At 36.2% G+C, this 12,999-nt stretch overlaps 1 protein-coding gene across 1 annotated transcript in view; it reads right to left on the bottom strand.

Moving 5' to 3' along the window:
• The window catches only part of ttc33 (tetratricopeptide repeat domain 33), a 48,255-nt gene that overhangs the window by 22,922 nt on the left and 12,334 nt on the right, over positions 1-12,999 (bottom strand). The window contains exon 3 of the mRNA XM_052095295.1: positions 6,365-6,446. Coding sequence (XP_051951255.1) covers positions 6,365-6,446 — 82 coding nt within the window. The remainder of the gene's footprint in view (positions 1-6,364; positions 6,447-12,999) is intronic.

Genomic DNA, 12,999 nt, shown 5'->3' with positions numbered 1-12,999 from the left:
TCATGCATATGTACTCAGTACTTGGTTTGGGCCTCTTTTGCATTAATTACTGCCTCAATGCGGCGTGGCATGGATGCTATCAGCCTGTGGCAATGCTGAGGTGTTATGGAAGACCAAGATGCTTCAATAGCGGCCTTCAGCTCTTCTGTATTGTTTGGTCTCATGTCTCTCATCTTTCTCTTGGCAATGCCCCATAGATTCTCTATGGGGTTCAGGTCAGGCGAGTTTGCTGGCCAATCAAGCACAGTAATACCATGGTCATTGAACCAGGTTTTGGTACTTTTGGCAGTGTGGGCAGGTGCCAAGTCCTGCTGGAAAATGAAGTCAGCATCTCCATAAAGCTTGTCTGCTGAAGGAAGCATGAAGTGCTCTAAAATGTCCGGTAGACGGCTGCGTTGACTGTGGACTTAATAAAGCACAGTGGACCAACACCAGCCGATGCCATGGCTCCCCAAACCAACACAGACTGTGGAAACTTCACACTGGACTTCAAGCATCTTGGATTGTGTGCCTCTCCATTCTTCCTCCAGACTCTGGGACCTTGGTTTCCAAATGAGATGCAAAATTTGCTCTCATCAGAAAAGAGGACTTTGGACCACTGAGCAACAGACCAGTTCTTTTTTTCTTTAGCCCAGGTAAGACGCTTCTGACGTTGTTTGTTGTTCGGGAGCGGCTTGACAAGAGGAATACTGACATTTGAAGCCTCAGTCCACTCCTTGTGAAGCTCCCCACACATTTGAATGGCCTTTTCCTGACAATCCTCTCCAGGCTACGGTCATCCCTGCTGCTTGTGCACCTTTTTCTTCCACACTTTTCCCTTCCACTTAACTTTCTATTAATGTGCTTTGATACAGCACTTTGAGAACATCCAACTTCTTTTGCAATTACCTTTTGAGGCTTTCCCTCCTTGTGGAGGGTGTCAATGATGGTTTTCTGCACAACTGTCAGGTCAGCAGTCTTCCCCATGATTGTGAATTCAACTGAACCAGACTGAGAGACCATTTAAAGGCTCAGGAACCCTTTGCAGGTGTTTAGCTGATTAGAGTGTGACACTTTGAGCCTACAATACTGAACCTTTTCACAATATTCTAATTTTCTGAGATTCTGAATTTGGGGTTTTCATAAGCTGTAAGCCATAATCATCAAAATTATATCAAATAAAGGCTTGAAATATCTTACTTTGCTTGTAATGAGTCTATATAATATATTAGTTTCACCTTTTAAGTTGAATTACTGAAATTAATGAACTTTTGCACGATATTCTAATTTTTCGAGTTTCACCTGTAGTTTAAAAATAATGCTAACACTTCACAGTAAGGTTCTGTTTGTTAACATTAGACACAATTAACTAACAATGAAAAAAAGAATTTTTTTGTATTAGTTTATGTTCGGTCAAATTCCATTAACAAATATAAACATATACTTTTCATTTATTTATTTTTTTAAGTATTAGTGAATGCTGAAATGAACATTTTCCAAGATTAAATTTACAAAGATTAAATTGATGGAAATGTTTTTTTTTTTATTATTGTTAGTTCAAGTTAACTAATGAAGTTAACTAATGTTTACGAATATGTAGTATTATACATGTAGAAGAATTGAAATGATATGACTTGAATCTCGAGTTTTCAACCTTTGCAATCCTGGAATTCTTCACCGTCATATATCAAACGGCCCAGGCATCCTCATTTGTCAGAAAGGCCCCTCCACAGCCTGACCTCCTGATCTTCCACACAGAGTTAAAGCGGAGTTCTCTCTGAAGGGCTTCCAAAAGACCATCAGATTTGCACAACTCGAACACTAAGACATTCCTTAATCCCGAAACATCTCACACAAAGTCACAGTACTTTGCTGAATCAACCTTCCAAAATGTACAGAATGCATTTAAATCCACAGTTCATACAATGCCTAGTCTTGCTTGGCATTCGGACAATTGCTTTAACCTGTGGTAACTTGTATAACTCACAAATGAATGATTATAGCCAGATGTACCTCTTTAAAACGTGTGTAATGTTTCATCCATGTTGTATAACCCATGATTTAACCAGTATTATTTTGTAACCAGGGATTTTCATGTTTTGTTACCTACACATATAACATCAACGAAAAAAATTTCATGTTTAGTATGTAAGCGTTCTGCCTGCATGTGCTTCGTCTGGTTGCTCCGCTGAGCATTGGGATGCGGCCAATTTCAGTTCAAATATTTCCAAACAGGAAGAACACACGCTCTTGGCTCTTCTCTCTTCATCCTCCCTTCTCGTGGCTCTTGAGGCTCTCCACTCTTCTGCCTGCACGTGCTTCGTCTGGTTGCTCCGCTACCGGCCAGGTCCTCACCATGTGAGGTTCAAGAAAGCTTGGGACTCGACGTCCCAAGAAAACTCATCACTCTCTATGGCCTCGCTTCAAACTAACCCCATAATTAATACAGACAAAATCGTCATTCATTCAGAGATCCAAAACATTACCAAGAACCAAGCAACACAAAGAATGCAAGGAAACACCAAAGACACACAAGTACATCTCCAATATTGTGCTCAAAGTGCTGGTGTATTAATTAAATCATTTGGGTAATCCGATATCAAATCGATGTAGACTCAAAGAAGTATAAATGGTTCTTAAGGTATTGTCAACAGACACCATAAAGTAAATTTTCACTGTACTGAATATTTATTTCACATTCTTCTTTTGTCACTTATGTCACTCTTTTCACCAACCTGTATTATGTATATACAGTGCATCCAGAAAGTATTCACAGCACTTCTATTTTTCCACATTTTGTTGTGTTACAGCCTTATTCCAAAATGGATTAAATTAATTATTTCCTCAAAATTCTACAAACAATACCCCATAATGACAACGTGAAAGAAGTTTGAAATCTTTGTAAATTTATTAAAAATAAAAAAACGAAAGAAAAATCACATGTACATAAGTATTCACAGCCTTTGCTCAATACTTTGTTGAAGCACCTTTGGCACCAATTACAGCCTCAAGTCTTTTTGTGAATGACGCTACAAGCTTGGCACACCTATTTATGGGCTGTTTCACCCATTCTTCTTTGCAGGACCTCTCAAGCTGGATGGGGAGCATCTGTGCACAGCCATTTTCAGATCTCTCCAGAGATCCCATAGCCACTCCTTTGTTATCTTGGATGTGTGCTTAGGGTCGTTGTCCTGTTAGAAGATGAACCTTCGCCCCAGTCTGAGGTCCAGAGCGCTCTGGAGCAGGTTTTAATCAAGGATGTCTCTGTACATTTCTTCATTCATCTTTTCCTCGATCCAGACTAGTCTCCCAGTTCCTGCCGCTGAAAAACATCCCCACAGCATGATGCTGCCACCACCATGCTTCACTGTATGGATGGTATTGGCCAGGTGATGAGCGGTGCCTGGTTTCCTCCAGACATGACGCTTGCCACTCAGGCCAAAAAGTTAAATCTTTGTTTCATCAGACCAGAGAATTTAGTTTCTCATAGTCTGAGAGTCCTTCAGGTGCCTTTTGGCAAACTCCACTCAGGCTGTCATGTGCCTTTTAATTTTAATGGCTTCCGTCTGGCCACTCTACCATACAGGCCTGATTGGTGGAGTGCTGCACAGATGGTTGTTCTTCTGGAAGGTTCTCCTCTCTCCACTGAGAAACGCTGGAGCTCTGTCAGAGTGACCATCGGGTTCTTGGTCACCACCCTGACTAAGGCCTTTCTCTCCCAATCACTCAGTTTGGCCGGGCGGCCAGCTCTAAGAAGAGTCCCGGTGGTTCCAAACTTCTTCCATTTACGGATGATGGAGGCCACTGTGCTCACTGGGACCTTCAATGCTGCAGAAATGTTTCTGTACCCTTCCCCAGATCTGTGCCTTGATACAATCCTGTCTCGGAGGTCTACAGTCAATTCCTTGGACTTCATGGCTCGGTTTGTGCTCTGACATGCACTGTTAACTGTGAGACCTTATATAGACAGGTGTGTGCCTTTCCAAATGTCCAATTAACTGAATTTACCACAGGTCGACTCCATTCAAGTCGTAGAAACATTTCAAGGATGATCAGTGGAAACAGGAGGCACCTGAGCTCAATTTTGAGTGTCATGGCAAAGGCTGTGAATGTGATTTTTTTCCTTTTTTATTTTTAATAAATTTGCAAAGATTTCAAACAAACTTTTTTCACGTTGTCATAATGGGGTATTGTTTGTAGAAATTTTAGGAAAATAATTAATTTAATCCATTTTGGAATAAGGCTGTAACATAACAAAATGTGGAAAAAGTAAAGCACTGTGAATACTTTCCGGATGCACTGTATGTGTTAGATTAGATTTATGTTTAGAATTGTAATAAAGTTTGTCTGTGTTCAAAGACGACGTGACTATGGTATATTTTGATAAATAATCTCATCCCTGTTTCTAAAAGATTTCGCATCAAAGCTGTACATAAATACATGTTATATTATTTTCAATAAGCCATGAGAATAATATTACTCCAATAAGTGAATTAATCATAATTCACTTATTAAAGCTAATTCATTACAGTAGAAATTGTGAGCGGATACAATGAAACGTATCAGTTTAATGGTGGAGAATCTATTAAGACAAATAATCTAGTTATTTGTCATTTATCTAATTTATAATGGTTGTTGAACGTGACTAATTCCGTTATACATTTCATTACCTAATAAGGTACAATAAGGACAGTTTAATTTAGTCCATAGCTCACATTCTTCAAGACCCTAAATTCCCTTTTAAAGTTCACTTCTAATGTCGCATTTCATTTATTCCATATAAATATAACCTTAAATGAAAGGTTTTACCAAAATCCTTAATTAAATAACTTCTTTCAATAAAATATGCAACAATGTAAAAATAATCTTATTTATATGCCAAAAGATATCATAGAAATGATAAGCAGTACAATTCTGTCTCTGTCAAAACCAAGATGTCCTGTAATGTCCTGTCTTATTGGGACTGGCAGAGCTAAAGCAGAGATGAGATAAGAATCGATGATAGACAATAGAGAGTAAACAAAAAGGATATTAAAGGCAACTTGAGAGAAAGAGTTGAGAAATGAGAGAAGAGATAATAGATAAGATAAGGTTAACAGAATCCAATATATGTATTTGGCTTATAATATTTTGAAACCAGCAGTGAGCTACTCTTATGCAAGCACTGTCATCTAAAAAATAATGCTATCTATTTGGTGGCTTTTGAAAGTGATTGCCTGGGAGTGTTATGCAAATGCTTTTCAACACTTTCTAAATGCATTGCCATTTGGAAGCAGGTGCATCAACACTTTGACAGTATTAATGGCTGTTCTTTGACTTGAAATCATAAAATTCAGGACAAACACACAAACAGTGGGGTTGAAAAGACTGGGTCCACTTGTAAAAATGCTTTTAAAAGCTGTCGTATGTTAACACATTACTGTGTTACTGGAAGAAGATGTTGCCCCAGCTTGTTAATGCTGAAGGTGAGACCTGATAAATAATTTTATATAACTAATTCTATAAATATTATATTAAATATATTTTAATTCCCACTTACACTACTAGTCTACAGATTGGAAGCATAAGACTGAATGTTTCTGGTTATCTTATAAACTTTTAAACTAAAAGCTCTAAAAGTGAAGGGAAAGCAGACAATAAGTAGAGAGCACACACAGCAACTTAGTATGGTTTAAAAAGCATCCCAGGAAGACACGTCATAAAGTTGGTTGAAAGAATGTGTGTGCGGAGCTGTAGTCTAGAAAAAAGTTGCCTAATTTCAAGAATTGAAATATGAGATACATCAGTATGCCTGTCCAAACTTTTCCTTTGCAACTATTTTTAAACGCCATCCTGTTATAAGCAAAGATTTAACATGTGATTAATACTTCAACACTAACTTGTTCCACAGTCATATATGAAAATGTAATTTTTTGTTCCTGGATTCGAACTCGTGAAAATGGTACCATTTATATTTGTTTACGTGAGTTGCCTTGGCTGGGCCTCGATCTAAAATCTGCAGTGTGCCCAAGGAGTAATAATTCCATCCAAAAAAGACTGACAGAGTAAGTCCATAGAGTTCTCTCTGTAAGATACAGTTTGTTTGTGCAGTACCAGTACACTATAAAGATAGAAAAGAGAAGGGAGAACACGAAAAAAACTATAATGATGTCATAATATTCTGTTATAAAGCCACAGATCTTGAGCGTGTTTGGGGAGTGGAACTTGGGGAGGAGGAAATGAAAATAACAGCCAGAGAGAAAGAGAGAATAACGAAAAAGAGAGTGTGTCAGCAGAAAAGCTATGTGTACAGTATGTGTGTCAGTACATTCCACACTTTACAGGCTCACCTTTAATTTATTTAGATTAACATTGTACAGTGCATTTGATTTGAATTTATTCTTACCTGTGACTTCATCTCATATAGCACAGCATCATCTGGGGTGAGCTGTAGGGCCTCATCCCATCTCTTCAATGCCTCCCAGTTCCTAAAACACACACACAGACACAGACCTGTTTGATTTCTATCTTGATGGGGACTTTTTATTGGATTCTACAGTTTTTATAGTGAGCTAATAATATTTTCTATCCACTAACCCACACCCTAAACCTAACCCTCAAATAAAAAATAAATAAATCTCACTTAAATCTCAGCCTCATTACTTTAACACTTCCAGTCAAGTTGACATCAAAGACCAGATTTCTAGCAAAATCTGTTTTCCTGAGGAGGATTCGTATCACTATTGGAATTTAAATTTACATAATAGGGTCTTCGTCACTCTATTCAGTAGTGTAGGAAAGTACTTATAAAGACGCACCAGATAAACTGTTGTTTACTTTATTAAATAGATGTGAAATAGTAACTTTAATTCTGCCAATGACCAAAAAAACCATGCATAAGTCACATACCAGGGTAGCTTCTTGGGAACAAATTAATCTAGGCTATAAAATGTAGAAAACGCCATACAGAAAGCTTGAAAATTAAAAAGGGAACACTTGTTCAAATGTACAAACACAAGCTTACCCCAACATGTGACACTTGCCCTCACACACAAACTGTGAAATCAACCAAACTGGCAGTCTTTGCCATTTACCCTGTTAGGCATGAACAGTTTTTCACATGGGGTAAAAACAGAACCTTTGTCAACATCTCAGTGTGTTTCACGTGTCTCTGCATGTCTTCTCTTGTTTTTCTTCCCTCCAGAAAAAGCCAGCTGATAAAAGAGTATAAATCAACGTTTTAATAGCTCATCAGAGCGGAGGAGAAAAAACAACAACTTTACTCAAAAGAGAACAAAGTCTCTTCTCTCTCCACAATCTCCGACAGTAAACGTCATCATTATCTGACTAAAAAAATGAACAATTTGATCTTTAGATAATAGTACAGATGTTAACATCACAAAAAAGAAAACACTTTGGGATGCAAAGGAATGTTTATAGAGGGAACATCACATGGGCATAAGGAAACCTTAAGAAACCTTAAGAGCCAAAATAAAGTGCTATAACAGTTTAAATTCTTTGAATACTTCTAATATTAGTAGGCAATTTGCTAGTTTCGAGGAAGCAGACACTTGTGTAGATTCATAGTTCAGGTATAATTTCCCTTTTGTTCTCACAAACAAATACATTCAAAACCAAATGGTTTTGTGCTGGTTAATTGGTGACTGGCTGAACAGTGGGTCAACTGTTTTAAATACAAACTTACCAGTATATTGTGTGCTTGAATGTTTCATGTTAAACCTATGGAAAATACATTCTATGGAAACCAAAATAAACCAATGTTTCATAGGTGTAAACATGAACTTCTATTGTATAAACATGTCACTTAAAACAACATGAGGGTCAGACCCTATTTTGGACTCTTAAGACCATTCCTGCAGTTCTCCCGAGCAAACTCTTCATGAGAAGTGTTGCACATCAGCTGTGCAAATACATGTAGTTTCTCAAAGTTCATAGAAATGGTCCAGCTTCCTTAAGCAAAAAAATGTCTTCTGTGTTTATCATGCAAATAAAACTTGATAAAAAAGTATTGGCACAGAAACGTTTCAAATACCTGCGGTTGCTGAGGTTATAAGGGCTTCCTATGATGAAATTCATCAAATCACCTTTGTGGTAGGAGTTTTCTAGGTGTGTGATTGTGAAACACACCACAATACAAGTTACTGTGGAAAGGCTAAAAGTACACTATGTTACTGTAGCTGTAAAATTGGGCGTAGGTATGAGGAAAGGTGTACTCAAATATTCCTGTCATCTTCTAAAATGTGTGTGCAGAAACTATAAACTTTCACACATTACATACTTTAAAACTCACCAATTCTACAAAACATGGTGAACAATACTTGACACTACTGCATGGAACTATTTGTTCTTAATGTTAACCTTTACTGTATCATATATACAGTATTATGTTGGGACATCTTAGAATGTTATGGGTACAAAGGCCAGAATTTTATATAGAAGCAACTACAAGTTGTGAACTTAAAATGATTTGTCACAATGTTATATTCTTTGTTATTAGAGGAAAAGACTGTGTCAAACCTTTCAGAAAACATCTTCCCATTTTTGTTCTCAGAATAGCTGTAAGCGAAAATAACAAAACCATGTGGTGTATATGTAAGTCTGTAAGCGTGCTTGGGTGTGGTTTTGCGAAACCACAAATGTTTTGTGTGACAACTAACATGACACACTGTCTTACAAACAAGTCTTACAAACAGCTCACCCATGTAAGAAGACAAACAGAGTATCTATCAGGTCTGTAAAAATAATGTAGGTCCTAATAATTGTACATGACATTAAACCATTAAATTAGATTTCTCGTGATATAAAGGCTATAAATAACACTCTACAAAACCTTTGGTTAATGGCAGTGAGAACTGAGATGATTTGAAGCAGGATCACATGCAGCTATCACTGTAAAAAACAAAACAAAAACCTGCTAAAATGTAGTTAGAATAACTGCTTGACTGATACTGTAACTCAATTACCCAAGTTTTTGTTGGATGAACTTGTGATAAGTTATTGATCTTAGAGAAACTATTCAGTTGAAATAAAAAATATATAAGTCAGGAGAACTAACATCACATTCACATATTCGGATTCCCAACATGCACTGCAGCATTATTAAATTATGCAAATTGCCATTTTATCATATTTTAATTTGTTTTCTGCTTTTATTTATGCTGTTGGTTGTGTTTGTTGTCACTTTCAGTTATTTGTCATGTAGCAATAATTCCAAGCTGTGTTTGATGATTGTCACCATCATTGTGATTTGCGTAAAGTGTTGAGACCCATGCGTGACTCCTTGATTAGCAAAAGTCTGAATATGTTAGAGGTCTCAAGTGCTGTACTCATCAACAACTAGCCATGAACAAATGGCAGTTTATTCAACCTCTGACAATGGGATTGCCCTAACTACTTAGTTATCAAAAATAGTACATGATAATATACAGTTAAGTGATTGAACTTCTGTATTCAGTTTGAATTTAATTAGAATGAAGTTCATTGAACTAAGAAAGTCAAGTTTAGTTAAAAAGACATTAAGCTTATTAAACTCAAGTTATATTGATTTAAGTCAACGTTATGTTCTGTTTAAACAACCTTTCCTTTTAAGTTGACACAACTTTTTACATTTTAATGCAGCACTTACTTTTCATATTTGTAATTGTTTTTTTATTTTTTTTTATACCAACATGCCATGAGAGTATATTAGAGTTACAAATGTATAGTATATGTAACTTGGCAGAGGTTTAGCTGCTGACATTTCCTATTTTAACACCAAAAACACCCCACAGTGTGAAAATCTTTATTTAAAAAAAAATAATATTTTATAATATTTGAATGACATTTGAATCTGACATTTTATCTTCCGGCTTTGGCCACTTCCATACGTGGAATAATTTAATATGTAGCTGAGTTTTTTGCAGTGTGACTTCAATATGAACATTCAGGTCAGAAATGTAGGTCAATTTTTAAGTCTATGAACATAAAAAAGGACCCACTTTATATTAGGTCCCTTTAACTACTATGTACTTAAGAATTTGATACAAATGTACTTCTTATATAAATACATGTTGTTACATTGTAATCACATTTTAAGTACCTGCATGTTATTACATCTGTAGATACACTGTTAACCTTACACCTAACCCTACCCCTAAACCTACCCGTAACTCAACCTCAGTATTGCAGCAAATGTGAATCGTGTGAGAATTGTGAAGAAAAACATGTGGGACCCAATATAAAACAAAAAATCGTATTTGGGCTGAAAATCTGAATTGGGCACTTTTGCTTGCAGTGCGTAGCCACTGATGTACTATGAGCAGGCAAAAGACCTACTACATCATGTAACGGCCTGGTACTGTTTGTTGATTCTTATACCATTAAAATGACAAACTATTTCACCACTAAGTCTGGGACAAAGACTCTTAGCTCAGTCTTTATAGCCATGTTGAGTTAGGAGTCACGTAAATCTGGGAAATAATGTTATGCACCTTTACCGCCATCCTTAATATGTGACACAATGACAACACTGTGTATATGTACTATCTGTCTTTCACTGTGTAACTGTGCCTTAGACTTTCCCTGCTAATGTCCATTAACATTCAATAAATTTAACCATTAAAATCACAGATTTTCAAAATATCACTGCTGTGACCACAAAGAAATTAAAAGAATTTGTTCAAGAGTTATGGCTTAAAGGGACAGTTCACTCAAATATACAATGATGAAAAAGGCAACTGAGGCTGTCAGTCCCTAAAATTCAGCCTAATATCTCCTTTTGAGTTCCAAAGTCATTTGTGTTTGAAATCTCATGAGAGTGAATAAATCACTAAAGAGACAACGAACAAGTTAATCAAGGAGACAATACTGAGAATGCGGGATAATCCACCACTGGAAATACACTGACTAAGTAAAAGAAGCTCACATGCTGTGGTTTTCTATAGTTTGGTTGCAAAATGTACCAACATAACATTTGTACTTTAGACCGTTTAGCATATGAAATCAATCACCAGATGTAAAAAATGTGGCAATTCTGCAATTGGAACTTAAAAAGGGTCTCATTTCATCGCACTGAGAGGCATATGGAAATAAAGTTTAACTTGAAACAGACATTTTCCAGGAAATTGCACACTGATAGTGAGAAAGTTTAGATAAATGTCAACATAAGTAACAGGGGACAATCTGACACAACCCATCTGACCAATGACCCTGCAGTTTTTTGGGAGAAAATTGATTGAACACTGATGAGACAGGATCACACACACACACACACGTAGTGGACATTTTAGTATATACTTCCATTGATTTTATACCAGGCTAAAGATATTTTCTATCCCCTAATCCTAGCCTTAAACCTAACACTCAAACAAACTTGTGCAAATCATTAGATTTGAAGCTAAACATGATTTGGTTGATTTATTAGACTATTTAACAAGTGAGGACCACATAAAATATCCTCCCTAGTCGGTTTCAACATGTTCCACTTTATTCGTGAGAACACTTTAAACACACACACACACACACACACACAAAAAATCCTCTAAGAACTATGGTAATCATTTGGTCTCAGGGTTAATCAGTCAAGTCAGCGAAATGCTGAGAACAGCAAGTTTTAAAAGCTCAAATGCAACTCAAGGAAAAACTTCTTATTGGGTAACAAACTCTACAATACCTCCTGTTTATGGCGTAACTGTTTGATAAAAATAAGATGTTCCTATGCAATCAGCAAAATATGTTCTATAGATGATCAATCACACCATTCCAATTATAAAAACATATAGGATTGGTGGTGGTGTAGTGGTCTAAAGCACATAACTGGTAATCAGAAGGTTGCTGGTTCGATCCCCACAGCTACCACCATTGTGTCCTTGAGCAAGGCACTTAACTCCAGGTTGCTCTGGGGGGATTGTCCCTGTAATAAGGGCTCTGTAAGTCGCTTTGGATAAAAGCGTGTGCCAAATGCATAAATGTAAATAAAGGAGCAAAGTTTGTTTCGTTTGCAGTCATATTGTGGGTGCATTGTGTTGACCACTAGTCCTTGTTCTCCAGCTCTATGTAATTTTTCAAGAAAATCCACTTATTCTTCAAAAAATTTGAGTATAAGGGTCAGCAGGGGCAACTCACCACTTAAGAGGCTTCTGAGTTTTTACTTATTGGTATAAAGCATTAGCCACGACACATGTTTAAGGGAATATCGTCATTTACTGCAGCTATAAATCTACAGCATATAGTAGGTTTAAAAGTTAATATTGATTTTAAGAAAAAAGATGTTTGGAGCATTTCATAACATTTTGAAATAAGAGAGTGCGGAGAGAGCTCACTACAGTTACCAGAAATGAGAAAATCTTATGAAGTTGGTGTGACAGTGAAGTGTAGTTTTATACATTCTGATACCTGTTACATTTCTAGAATAAAAATCTCTGAGGGATACAGGGACTTTAAGACAGGTCCTGATATTAATGTATTTAAAAGCATCAGAAAAAACACATGGTAACAGTTTAAATTTAGGTTGAATTTGTTAATCTTAAAGACATTAGTTAACATGAACAATACTTTTACAGCACTTATTAATTTTGGTTAATATGAATTTCAAAATATACCAAACATTTTTAAACAATAGTATTTTCATAAATTAACATTAGCCAAGATTAATAAATGCAGTAAATATACACTTCCACTCCAACACCTTATCCTTGATTAATCATGATAAATTGCTAATTTGGTACTGGAAAATCACTTGCCACTATATCAAATACAGCTGAAAGCTATTTGGTTCATTAAATGAAGCTTAACATTGTCTTTGTGTTTGTTTTTTAGTTGCCACAGAATGCAAATTACAAATTTAAATTGGATTGCAATCTCAAATTTTTGTGTCTGTCTCAGAAATCTCAGCTTGTCAAGAGTAACATTACCTCAGATTCTATATCATATACATTTCCACTTTTTGAAATGTTAATGTTTAAAATCTTTTGAGTAATATATATGAGAACAGCATGTCTTAAGGTCAATATCAGGTCAAAAATGGAAAACGAGAAGCAGCTT

This window comes from Xyrauchen texanus, chromosome 3, assembly GCF_025860055.1.
Source record: "Xyrauchen texanus isolate HMW12.3.18 chromosome 3, RBS_HiC_50CHRs, whole genome shotgun sequence".
NCBI lineage: Eukaryota > Metazoa > Chordata > Actinopteri > Cypriniformes > Catostomidae > Xyrauchen > Xyrauchen texanus.
The sequence above is the reverse complement of the archived record's forward strand: the minus strand, read 5'-3'. Positions and strand labels throughout refer to the sequence as shown.